This window comes from Cervus elaphus, chromosome 7 (assembly GCF_910594005.1).
Source record: "Cervus elaphus chromosome 7, mCerEla1.1, whole genome shotgun sequence".
Classification (NCBI taxonomy): Eukaryota; Metazoa; Chordata; class Mammalia; order Artiodactyla; family Cervidae; genus Cervus; species Cervus elaphus.
In genome coordinates this window covers 48,006,855-48,020,762 of record NC_057821.1, presented here as the reverse complement: position 1 = coordinate 48,020,762, position 13,908 = coordinate 48,006,855, and the positions used below count along the sequence as shown (strand labels likewise).

Below are 13,908 nucleotides of genomic sequence, written 5' to 3'. Positions count from 1 at the left end.
TGATAACTTTTCTGGATAAAGTATTTTTGACTGACAGTTTTTATCTTTCACTATTTTGAGAATTTTATTCCATTCCCTCCTGGCCTATAGTTACAGCTGAAAAATCTGCCGATAGCCTAATGGGGATTCCTTTATAGATAACCATCCTTTTTTCCCTTTTTAAATTTTTTTATCTTTAATAAAATTTTTATTCTGGAATAATTTTAGATTTACGAAAAAGTTATAAGCACAAAGAGGTCTCTATACCTCTCACCCAGGGTCCCTTAATGTTAATGTCTTGTATACCATGGCATACTTGTTAAAACAATACAAATGCACTGCTATTAACTAAACTCCAGATTTTACTAGTTTTCACATTAAGGTCCTTTTTCTGTTCCAATATCCAGTCCAGAGTATCACATTGTATTTAACACCTCTTTGTCATTGACTTTTGACAGTGTTAATACCACATGTTTTAGAGAAGATCTACTAGCAATGATTTCTTAGCTTCATAGATTTGTACATACAGTTCTTTTCTCAGGTTTGCTATTTTTTTAGGTTAGCTATTTAAAAAAAAAAAAACACCTTAATCTTTTTTTTTTTTTCACCTTAATCTTTTTACATCCCTGATATGCTCTTGGTTTTAGTAATCCTTATTTATATTTATTTTTTGGCCATCCCTTGTGACATATGGGATCATAATACCCTGCCCAGGGATCGAACCCATGCCCCCTGCACTGGAAGGGTGAAATCTTAACCACTGGACCACCAGGGAAGTCCCTCAGCTATTATTTCTTTAAGTAAATTCTCTGCTCCCTTCTCCTTGTCTCTCCCTCTGGGATTTCCCATTACCCTACCATTGTCCTTCCTAAAAGAGTTGTGCAGCTCTCACAGAATTTCCTCACTTTTAAAGATTCTCTTTCCTCTTCTACCTGTTTCATTTCTATTCGATTTCTATCCCTAAGCTTGTTAATCCTCTCTTCCAAATGGTCTGCTCTGTTTCCAAGGCTTTCTAATCCCTTCTTCATCTTGTTGAGTTCTTCAGCTCCAGAATTTGTTTGGTTCTTTTTTTGGAGTTTCAACATTTTGGTAAAATGTTCCTTCTGTCAATACACTTGATTCCTTAGCTCATTGAATTGCCTTTCTGAGCTTTCTCAGAGCTCCTTGAATTTCTTTATGATGGCTATTTTGAATGTACTGTCAGCTAGATCTCAGTATTCCATGGTGGTTAAGTCTAGTTTCTGGAGAACTGCCGTTTTCTTTTTGTGGTATTGTTACTGTGGCTCACCCTCGGTGCCTTAGTTGTTCCTCGGCACACTGCATCTGAAGTAGCAAAAGAGCTTCCTTCTTTGGGTGAAGATGCTTTGTTTTAATTTTTCTTGGTTCTAATAACTCAATGGGTTAGAAATTAGAGGCCTTTCTTTTGTTTTCCAGGAGATGGCATCTACAGCTTAAGTCTTTGGTCTCTCTTTCCTGCGCTAGCTCTGGTTACCTTTGGGAGTTGGCACTGCCCACCCTCTCCGGCTCTGACAGGCACCCTTGGTGTCACTGCCTGTACCTCTAGGGTGGCTGTGCCTTGCTGCTGTTGATGTCACTGCCTGGGGCTCTGGGGCACTTCGACCCGGTCCAAAATCTCCTGAGTCACAGGTTCCACTGCATGCAGGGAGGGGGAGAGCTGGGAGGAGTGGGGTGTCATCAGATTCCTGGGTGCAGCCACTGTGGGCTGCATTGATGGGGGGAGTTATGGGTGCCTCTGCAGCTGGAGCGATGGTCGCAGGCCCCACTTCTACTGCTGCTGGTCACCCACGGTTGGCTAGTGGCCAGAAGGTCGTGGGTGCCACCTCTCCTCCTGCTGCTGGGTTCTTTGAGGCTGTGGGCTCAGCTGCCACCCCAGGGGGACCAGGATCGCAGGCAAACCTCCACAGTCTCCCAGTGCAGTCTCCTCTGTGTGCTCCAGTCCATCTTTCTTTAGATGTATGGATGTGTGGAATTCTCCAGCATCCTGGTGTGTTGGGGAGAGCCACATCTGTTGAGCTGTGGATGTTATACTAATTGTAGATTGAAAACCAGAGACCGAGAGAGTATCTCAATGTACCATGATGCTGACGACCCTCTCTTGTGAGCCCTCTTTTTTTTCCCTCTCTAAAGCCTTTATTTTTTAAAAAAATTTGTTTTAATTGGAGGCTAATTACTTTACAATATTGTAGTGGTTTTTGCCAAACATCGACATGAATCAACCATGGGTGCACATGTGTTCCCCATCCAGAATCCCCCTCCCACCTCCCTCCCCATCCCACCCCCCAGAGTCATCTCAGCGCACCAGGCCTGAGCACCCTGTCTCATGCATTGAACCTGGACCAGCGATCTGCTTCACATATAATATACACGTTTTAACACTACCCTCTCAAATCATCCCACCCTTGCCTTCTCCCACAGAGTCCAAAAGAATGTTCTTTACATCTGTGTCTCTTTTGCTGTCTCACATATAGGGTCATTATTACCATCTTTCTAAATTCCATATATATGCGTTAATATACTGTATTGGTGTTTTTCTTTCTGACTTACTTCACTCTGTATAATAGGCTCCAGTTTTATCCACCTTATTAGAATTGATTCAAATGCATTCTTTTTAATAGCTGAGTAATATTCCATTGTGTATATGTACCACACCTTTCTTATCCATTCGTCTGCCAACAGACATCTAGGTTGCTTCCATGTCCCCGTTATTGTAAACAGTGCTGCGATAAACATTGGGGTACATGTGTCTCTTTCAACTCTGGTTTCCTCAGTGTGTATGCCCAGCAGTGGGACTGCTGGGTCATATGGCAGTTCTATTTCCAGTTTTTTAAGGAATCTCCACACTGTTCTCCATAGTGGCTGTACTAGTTTGCATTGCCACCAACAGTGTAAGAGGGTTCCTTTTTCTTCACACCCTCTCCAGCATTTATTGTTTGTAGACTTTTTGGTAGCAGTCATTCTGACTGGCGTGAGATGGTACCTCATTGTGGTTTTGATTTGCATTTCTCTGATAATGAGTGATGTTGAGCATCTTTTCATGTATTTGTTAGCCATCTGTATGTCTTCTTTGGAGAAATGTCTGTTTAGTTCTTTGGCCCATTTTTCGATTGGGTCATTTATTTTTCCAGAATTGAGCTGCAGGAACTGCTTATATATTTTTGAGATTAATTATGTTAGTTGCTTCATTGTTATTATTTTTTCCCATTCTGAAGGCTGTTGTTTCACCTTGCTTATAGTTTCCTTCGCTGTGCAAAAGCTTTAAAGTTTAATTAGGCCCCATTTATTTTTGCTTTTATTTCCATTACTCTGGGAGATGGGTCATAGCAGATCCTGCTGTGATTTATGTCAGAGTGTTTTGCCTATATTTTCCTCTAGGAATTTTATAGTTTCTGGTCTTATGTTTAGATCTTTAATCCATTTTGAATTTATTTTTTGTGTATGATGTTAGAAAGTGTTCTAGTTTCATTCTTTTACAAGTGGTTGACCAGTTTTCCCAGCACTTGTTAAAGAGATTGTCATTTCTCCATTGTATATTCTTGCTTCCTTCATCAAAGATAAGGTGCCCATCAGTTCAGTTCAGTTCAGTCACTCAGTCGTGTCCGACTCTTTGCGACCCCATGAATCACAGCACGCCAGGCCTCCCTGTCCATCACCAACTCCCGGAGTTTACTCAAACCCATGTCCATCAAGTCGGTGATGGACATCCAACCATCTCATCCTCTGTCGTCCCCTTCTCCTCCTGCCCCCAATCCCTCCCAGCATCAGGGTCTTCTCCAATGAGTCAACTCGTCACATGAGGTGGCCAAAGTACTGGAGTTTCAGCTTCAGCATCAGTCCTTCCAATGAACACCCAGGACTGATCTCCTTTAGGATGGACTGGTTGGATCTCCTTGCAGTCCAAGGGACTCTCAAGAGTCTTCTCCAACACCATAGTTCAAAAGCATCAATTTTTCGGCGCTCAGCTTTCTTCACAGTCCAACTCTCACATCCATACATGACCACTGGAAAAACCATAGCCTTGACCAGCTGGACCTTTGTTGGCAAAGGAATGTCTCTGCTTTTTAATATGCTATCTAGGTTGGTCATAACTTTCCTTCCAAGGAGTAAGCGTCTTTTAATTTCATGGCTGGATCTCCTTGCAGTCCAAGGGACTCTCAAGAGTCTTCTCCAACACCATAGTTCAAAAGCATCAATTTTTCGGCGCTCAGCTTTCTTCACAGTCCAACTCTCACATCCATACATGACCACTGGAAAAACCATAGCCTTGACCAGCTGGACCTTTGTTGGCAAAGGAATGTCTCTGCTTTTTAATATGCTATCTAGGTTGGTCATAACTTTCCTTCCAAGGAGTAAGCGTCTTTTAATTTCATGGCTGTAATCACCATCTGCGGTGATTTTGGAGCCCCCAAAATTAAAGTCTGACACTGTTTCCACTGTCTCCCCATCTATTTCCCATGAAGTGATGGGACCAGATGCCATAATCTTAGTTTTCTGAATGTTAAGCTTCAAGTCAACTTTTTCACTCTCCTCTTTCACTTTCATCAAGAGGCTTTTTAGTTCCTCTTCACTTTCTGCCATAAGGGTGGTGTCATCTGCATATCTGAGGTTACTGATATTTCTCCTGGCAATCTTGATTCCAGCTTGTGCTTCTTCCAGCCCAGCATTTCTCATGATGTACTCTGAATAAAGTTAAATAAGCAGGGTGACAATATACAGCCTTGACGTACTCCTTTTCCTATTTGGAACAAGTCTGTTGTTCCATGTCCAGTTCTAACTGTTGCTTCCTGACCTGCATACAGGTTTCTCAAGAGGCAGGTCAGGTGGTCTGGTATTCCCATCTCTTTCAGAATTTTCCACAGTTTATTGTGATCCACACAGTTGAAGGCTTTGGCATAGTCAATAAAGCAGAAAAAGATGTTTTTCTGGAATGCTCTGCTTTTTTGATGATCCAGTGGATGTTGGCAATTTGATCTCTGGTTCCTCTGCCTTTTCTAAAACCAGCTTGAACATCTGGAAGTTCACAGTTCACATACTGCTGAAGACTGGCTTGGAGAATTTTGAGCATTACTTTACTAGCGTGTGAGATGAGTGCAATCGTATGGTAGTTTGAACATTCTTTGGGATTGCCTTTCTTAGGGATTGGAATGAAACTGAACTTTTCTGGTCCTGTGGCCACTGCTGAGTTTTCCAAATTTGAAAGGTGCCCATAGGTGCGTGGATTTATCTCTGGGCTTTCTATTTTGTTCCATTGATCCATATTTCTGTCTTTGTGCCAGTACGATACTGTCTTGATGTCTGTAACTTTGTAGTATAGTATAAATTCAAGAAGGTTGATTCCTCCAGTTCCAATCTTCTTTCTCAAGATTGCTTTGGCTATTCAAGGTTTTTTGTATTTCCATATAAATTGTGAAATTATTTGTTCTAGTTCTCTGAAAAATCCCATTCGTAGCTTGATAGGGATTATGTTGAATCTATAGATTGCTTTGGGTAGTATACTCATTTTTATTATATTGATTCTTCAGATCCATGACATGGTATATTTCTCCATCTATTTGTGTCATCTTTGATTTCTTTCATCAGTGTTTTACAGTTTTCTATATATAGGTCTTTTGTTTCTTTAGGTAGATTTATTCCTAAGTATTTTATTCTTTTCGTTGCAAAGGTGAATGGAATTGTTTCCTTAATTTCTGTTTTATCATTGTTAGTGTATAGGAATACAAGGGATTTGTGTGTTAATTTTATATCCTGCAACTTTACTATATTCATTGATTAGCTCTAGTAATTTTCTGGTGCAGTCTTTAGGGTTTTCTATGTAGAGGATCATGTTATCTGCAAGCAGTGAGAGTTTTACTTCTTCTTTTCCATTCTGGATTCCTTTTATTTCTTTCTCTTCTCTGATTGCTGTGGCTAAAACTTCCAAAACTATGCTGAATAGTAGTGGTAAGAGTGGGCACCTTTGTCATGTTCCTGACTTTAGGGGAAATGCTTTCAATTTTTCACCACTGAGGATAATGTTTGCTATGGGTTTATCATATATGGTGAGCCCTCTTTTGAATAATGACCTTTTGATTCCTCATCAAACCATTACCTCACAATGCTATGACTTCTAATGGGAACATCAGCAAGTCAGATGAACATATCTCGTGAATGACTTTCTGCTCACAATACAGATTTGGGAGAAGGGGGAGTTAAAAAAACCAACAGTAAGTTGTAGGAAAGTGAAGGTAAAGTCACTCAATCGTGTCCAACTCTTTGAGACTCTATGGACTGTAGCCTACCAGGCTCCTCTGTCCTTGGAATTTTCCAGGCAAGTATAATGGAGTGGGTTGCCATTTCCTTCTCCAGGGGTTCTTCCCGACCCAGGCATCGAACCTGGGTCTCCTGCATGGCAGGCAGAGACTTTACCATCTGAGCCACCTGGGAAGCCCTGGGAAGTTGTAGTAAACACTAAAATAAACATGACAGAATAAGCTAGTAAAAGATCTCTAAAGGGATGGACTGATAGAATTTAGGGATATTGGACCCTTATATTATAGGGCTTTTTCATCATACTGGGATAAAGACAACTATCCTTACTGAGGCCTGTAAGGTCCTGATATTGATCTTGATATCTAACCCATGCTACCTCCCCATCCTCTACAACATCCCTCCAACCCAGCAACACTAAGCTGCCTTCAGATCCACAAAGGAAGGGACCATGCTCCCTGAAGCCACAAGGTTTTCACGCTAGTTGCTCTCAATACTTCTGTGTGGAATGCTCTCCCATGCCCCCCACCTAACTACCCCCACTCATCCTGTGGCAATGAGCTCAGTCACCACTACACTTCAGGGAAGTCTTACCCAAATTCCCTGACCAGGGACAGGAAGACCCCCATCTTTATTTATAGCATTTACCAAAGCTGCCAGTTTATATGTAATTTTATAACATATACACTTTATATTTAACTTTTATTTGCAGCACTTTTCATAGTCGAAAATTCATATTTACTTGTGTGATTATTTGATTAATGTCTGTCTCCTCTATGAGAGTGTTCTTGTCATGAGGACAGTGCCCACATCTTTTTGTTTCTGGTTTTGTCAACCATTCTATAACCAACACATAGCACAAGGCCTCAGACATAATAGATGCCTCAAAGTATTTACTGACTGACTGAAGGGCTAGATGCAATGGATATAGTTACAATCTTGAGAGATCCTAATTCAGCAGCTTTTTAAAATGTTATTTTCCAGAACTCAAGACAGGTAAATAGACTCATCTTTTAAATGTTGCTTCCAAATAAAATGAACAAAAAATCCTGATTTTACTTGTAAGTGAAATATAACAGCCATAGCTTTTCTCACCAAACTCACAATGAAAAGGTATTATTTATGCTATCTTTGGGATTGTTATCTATTTGCCCACACCTATTCTTATTATTTATTTTTTAAATTGACAGACTATATAGACTTTATACTGTTGGCATCTTCAGTGCTCTTATGACACTACATACCCAGAATTAACAATTCAAAGACAAATTCATGTTTTCACTTTGGTAGAAAATGTTTTTTTTTTTTTCTGATCAGTAGAAATTCCACATAATAGCAAAATCATGAGCTTTTCTTGTCAAATACTTTAATTAATACCTCTGCATTTCTTCCTCTTCTCAATCTTTTCCTTACTGTAAACTTCTGAGTTCTAATCAATATGATTCACTAAGTATAAAAACTTGAAAAGGAATATGTTAGTCCCTCAGTTGTGTCCAGCTCTTTGCTACCTCACAGACTGTAGCCCACCAGGCTCCTCTGTTCATGGGATTCTCCAGACAAGAATACTGGAGTTGGTAGCCATTCCCTGTTCCAGGGAATCTTCCCAACCTAGGGATCGAATCTGGGTCTCCTGCATTGCAGGCAGATTCTTTACTGTCTGAGCCACCAGGGAAGGCCATAAAAGCTCAGTATTGCTATACTCAAGGCATCATGTAGATGTTGGGGTGCATAAAGGGATGAGTAAGATAGCATCCTGACCCTCAAAGAAATTATCATGTGGTAGAGCTAATCTCCAAGTATGGATCTGATTTCATTAGAAAGGACTGTTTCTAAATTGAGGAAGATCTCAGAAGGCAGTTTCCCCAGAGAAGCAATGTCCCTTACGCTGATGATTTAGGACTACTTCCAAAAGCCTCAGATTATAAGCAGTAATTTTTTGTTTTTTAAAAACACATCCTTTAATATTCTATGGACTGTACTAATCATTAAAAGTCTTACCTCCTCTGCTTCATAATTAGCTCTCAGATTTTCTTTATAAAATGGTTGTTCAACATCACTATGTACTTCTTCCTCACACAAGAAGTCTTGAGACTGACTAGGATTGAGGGCAGATTCCGTGGCAGTACTATTAGCCAGTGGCATTTCCATGAATTTCAGTGTCTCTTCACTGCAGTGGATTAGAGGTGGGCTTCTAGAAGGCTGTCTGACACACTCAAGAGCAAACTGATCTGTATGTGTGAAAGTGCTAGTTCCCATCGGGTTTTCTTCCTTAAATGAGTCTTCCTGTATATTGGTGTCTTCTGCATAATCACATACATAATGTTGCAATTCTGGCTCCTCTGTATAAGATAAGCTTTCCGTCAGATCTTGAACTGCTATTTCATTATTAAATGATTCTGTCTGATGAAATTGGCAAAGGGGTTCAAATTTTCTCAAGGAAGAAATGCTGGTGTCAATTGGCTGAGTGAATACATTCTGTGAGTAATTTCCAATGTTGACATCTCATTAGAAAAAGAAAGATGGAAATAAGAATTAGCTGACCTTAAATTTATGTGTTAACAGTTATATTCACATTTACGAAATAAATTGTTGGAGTCTTTTAAGAATTATAAGTTCAACCTTTTTCATTAAGTTTATTTGTGCTAGCAGCTGCAACAAAACTTTTTTACATGGAGGAAAAAGTCATCAAGTGACTACCACAAAAAAGCTTCTTACAGTTCATTCTTGTCAAATACCATTGCAACAAATTCTAAGACATCTTCAAAATTCTCTTGTGGTACTCTAATTTTAAAATGCTTCAAAAGAATAAAAACACAGTGTATAGTATAATAGCGAACACACATAAATACATTTAAGCTCACAACAATCTAATGAGCTAGGTACTGTTATTACCCGTTTTTACAGATAAGGAAACTGAAACATAAGAGATGTTAAGTCACTTGCCGCAACACAGCTGGCAAGCAGTGCAGCTGGGATTCTAGAATACTATTTATGATTCTGAATATGACAAGTTATTTAGGTTTAATATTTTAAAAAATTAGAAGTAAAGACAACATGCAAAAAAGTATTTCAAATAAATAACCCTTCCTTTCCATCTAAATTCCTTCCTCTTCCCCACCCAGAGAGAACTACTAGACTGAAGCTGCTGCTGGTGCTCCTTGGTCTGTCAGTCGTGTCCAACTCTTTGTGACCCCATGGACTGTAGCCCACCAGGCTCCTCTGTCCATGGGATTTTCCTGGCAAGAATACTGGACTGCGTTGCTATGCCCTACTCCAGGGGATCTTCCCAACCCAGGGATCGAACCCACATCTCCTGTGTCTCCTGCACTGCAGGCAGATTCTTTACCACTGAGCTATCAGGGAAGACCCATACTGAAGTTGGTGGCCCTGTGTTTGGGTTGTTGTTGTTGTTTTTTTTTTTTTTTTTTTGGTGTGAGGGGGGAATATCTAAAATGTCATTCATGAAAGTTATTGGAAACATAAAAAACTAGTCTGAGTATGGTATAAAGTCACAGTAACTTTGTATGGTTGTTGTTTAGTCACTCAGCTGTGTCCAACTCTTTGCGACCCCATGGCCTGCAGCACTCTAGGCGTCTCTGTCGTTCACCATCTCCCAAAGCCTGCTCAAACTCGTGTCTATCAAGTCACTGATGCCATCCAAAAATCTCACCCTCTGTCATCCCCTTCTCCTCCCACCTTCAATCTTGCCCAGCAACAGGGTCCTTTCCAGTGAGTCAGCTCTTCGCATCAGGTGGCCAGAGTATTGGAGCTTTGGCTTCAGCAACAGTCCTTCCAATGAATACTCAAGACTGATTTCCTTTAGGGTTGACTGATTTGATATCCTTGCAGTCCAACGGACTCTCAAGAGTTTTCTCCAACACCACAATTCAAAAGCATCAATTCTTCAATGCTCAGCCGTCTTTATGGTCCAAGTCTCAAACCCATGCATGATTACTGGAAATACTATAGCTTTGGCTAGATGGACCTTTGTCAGCAAAGTAATATCTCCACTTTTTAATATGCCGTCTAGATTTGTCATAGCTTTTCTTCCAAGAAGCAAGCATCTTTCGATATCATGGCTGGCAGTCACCATCTGCAGTGATTTTGGAGTCCAAGAAAATTAAGTCTATCACTATTGTTTCCCCATCTATTTGTCATGAAGTGATGGGACCAGATGCCATGATCTTAGTTTTCTGAATGTTGAGTTTTAAGCCAACTTTTTCACTCTTCTCTTTCATCAAGAGACTCTAGTTCTGCTTCATTTTCTGCCATAAGGGTGGTGTCATCTGTGTATTTGAGGTTATTGATACTTCTCTCGGCAATCTTGACTCCAGCTTGTGCTTTATCCATCCTGGCATTTTGCATGATGTACTCTGCATATAAGTTAAATAAGCAGGGTGACAATATACAGCCTTGACGTACTCCTTTCCTAGTTTGGAATCAGTCCATTGATCCATGTCCGGTTCTGACTGTTGCTTTTCGACCTGCACACAGGTTTCTCAGGAGGCAGGTCAGGGGGTCTGGTATTCCCATTTCTTTAAGAATTTTCCACAGCTTGTTGTGATCCACACAGTTAAAGGTTTTAGCATAGTCAATGAAGCAGATTTTTTTTGGAATTCTCTTGCTTTTTCTATGACCCAACTAATGTTGGCAATTTGATCTTTGGTTTCTCTACCTTTTCTAAATCCAGCTTGAACATCTGAACGTTCTCAGTTTACTGGAACCTAGCTTGGAAAATTATGAGCATTACTTTGCTAGCATGTGAGATGAGTACGACTGTGCAGTAGTTTTCACATTCTTTGGCACTGCCTTTCTTTGGGACTGGAATGAAAACTGACCTTTTCCAGTCCTGTGGCCACTACTGAGTTTTCCAAATTTGCTGGCATATTCACTGTAGCACTTTCACAGTGTCATCTTTTATGATTTTAGATAGCTCAGCTGGAATTCCATCACCTCCAGTAGCTTTGTTTGTAGTGATGCTTCCCAAAGCCCACTTGACTTCACATTCCAGGATGTCTGGCTCTAGGCGAGTGGTCACACCATGGTCCTTAAGATCTTTTTGGTATATTTCTTCTGTGTATTCTTGCCACCTCTTCTATTTTCTGCTTCTGTTAGGTTCATACTGTTTCTGTCCTTTGTGTCCATCTTTGCATGAAATGTTCCCTTGGTATCCCTAATTTTCTTGAAGAGATCTCTAGTCTTTCCCATTCTATTGTCTTCCTTTATTTCTTTGCATTGATCACTTAAGAAGTCTTTCTTCTCTCTCCTTGCTCTTCTTTGGAACTCGGCATTCAGATGGGTATATCTTTCCATTTCTCCTTTGCCTTTACTACCTTTGTATGGAAGTAAATACTGATTTGCACAAAAAGAAGTGTTAGGACCCAGAAGGTGAAAGGATCTCTCACTTAATCAAAAGATACTTACTATTATCAGAGCACTGTTAGCATCTGTAAAACACTGTTTCCATGTACTTGATATTTCTTTCACCTCATTACCAAGTGAAATCCAACACTACACATCAGTTTTCCCTCCCTTCCCTGCGCCACACTTATCCTCTAAGGCACTTGGGCTTGAAAACCAGATGTCTTTGGCATCCTTCTACCTAATCACCCATGGACTACTCAATTTCCAGGTCCTGTCCTTTTCTACTTTAAAAATGTTTTTCATAACCCGTGCTTTGTTTCCCTCACTGTGGCATCATCCTGATCCACATTCTCATGACCTCCTCAGGTCTGTCAGAGGATGGGAGTGAAAACTTGTCCAATCACATTACACTGAATCCAATTCTTCTGTTTGACTTTCAGCCCTTACGCAGCCTGGACCCACATTACCCACCCAGTCCTCTGCTCGAGTCAGATCAGGCTTACTTTCCTGCAAACAGATCATGAGCCTTATGACTTCAATAGTCTGCTCTGGCAGGTGCTTCTCTTCCTAAAACTTTCCTATTTACCATTCATCTAGTTTTAAAATTCCTGCAATGTCTAAATGTCTATCTCAAAATTCAGCACATTATTTGTATGCTATTTTAGTCTTCACCATTGTTTCAAGGGTGTTAGTGTGGGAACTCACATATTATATAGACCTCAAGAGGAGTCCTGGAGAAGGAAATGGCAACCCACTCCAGTATTCTTGCCTGGAGAATCCCAGGAACAGAGCAGCCTGGTGGGCTACAGTCCATGGGGTTGCAAACACATGACTTAGCAACTGAACACCTACTCCAGTGTTCTTGCCAGGAGAATTCCAGGGACAGGGGAGCCTGGTGGGCTGCTGTCTATGGGGTCGCAGAGTCAGACACGACTGAAGCGCCGCTGCAACAGCAGCAGCAACTGAACAGCAACACAACAAAAAGAATCTATTTAAGGTTTTTCAATATCCCGTTAGGTAAACCAATCAGAGTTGTTCAGAGAATATGTTGACTAAATCCTGCACTCCAATGATATATTTCTATCAAAACAACTTAATCATTTTCCTGGGCTATTTTATTGAACTATCAGATTAATAAATAATTTATTGAGGTTTAATTTTTTCAAACCTGTCATCATTTGGTAAAGTATAAAAAAGCCAGTGAGCCAAACAGCTTAGTCGGGATTGGTGAAAGACCTGACTTTATACTCACCTATACTGTCTTCCAAATATATACTGGAGAAAGAAATGGCAACCCACTCTAGTATTCTTGCCTGGAGAATCCCATGGATGGAGGAGCCTGGTGGGCTACAGTCCACGGGGTCGCAAAGAGTCGGATATGACTGAGCGACTTAACTTCCACTTTCCGTATACTGTCTTCCAAATACATAAATGCTGTTTGGGCCTTGGTGGAGGAGGACTAAAGCATCCCTTTGTTCTCCAAGAATAAAAAACTACTAGGCCCTTATTTCTTCAAAATTTTGTCTGTGAACCCAGAACTTCCAATTAGAACTTTTACAACTCTGTTCCTATGGCATGATCTGCCAATTCACTTTTTTTTTTTTAGTTAGGCTTACTTTTTTCATCTTTCATTCTGTCCTCACATAACTTCTGCTACACATAAGAAAAAAACTCATTCAAGTGATTGGATAGATATTCCAGAGATACTTCTAAGCTGTTTTAGGACAGGAATAAAAAGAGTGTCACTGGGGTTACTGGCAAATATCCTCAAGTTTAATTTTCAGTCAAAGTTTAACTTCTGAAAAGCACTCATCTTACTTCCACCTCACAATATCGGAACAAACTTTTTAGGTCGCAAAAGTATGCTCACTTCCAGGGTCCATAGAGGCTCGGATCTGAAATAAGGATTTCGGGCTTCCTCCCTGCGCACTGGGCTCTACCGCGGGGAGAACGCTTTCAACCTTTTTCTTCAACGCCGGGCCGCCGGTGCGGACACGCTGGAACGCCCCTGTGTGACGTCCACCCAGCCGCGGCCGCCGAGTTCCGGCCCCCGGACCATCTGACGTCCCCTCAGACGTGCCCGCGGGCCCGGCGAGGGGCGCCTTCAGATCTCCATTCACACAGTTAGGGGCTTACACAGAGTGAGCCCCCAGGGCCAGCAGCCCCGGCCGAGCTTACACACGTGCCTCCACGGGAGGAGACAAAACGGCAAGCCGACGCGGAGAGCTCCGGGAAGGAAGGCCAGCCCAGGACCCGCGGGGACCGACCACAGCAAGATCGCCACACAACCGACGGCTTCCG

The 13,908-nt window shown here is 41.2% G+C and overlaps 1 protein-coding gene across 1 annotated transcript in view; it reads right to left on the bottom strand.

Annotated features, from left to right (window-relative positions):
- CAGE1 (cancer antigen 1) overlaps positions 1 to 13,664 on the bottom strand; it is a 38,425-nt gene extending 24,761 nt beyond the window's left edge. Inside the window, exons 1-2 of the mRNA XM_043906963.1 lie at positions 13,478 to 13,664; positions 8,242 to 8,744 (exon numbers count right to left, since the gene is read on the bottom strand). Coding sequence (XP_043762898.1) covers positions 8,242 to 8,744; positions 13,478 to 13,490 — 516 coding nt within the window. The 5' untranslated portion in view covers positions 13,491 to 13,664. The remainder of the gene's footprint in view (positions 1 to 8,241; positions 8,745 to 13,477) is intronic.
- Between the last annotated feature and the right edge of the window lie 244 nt (positions 13,665 to 13,908).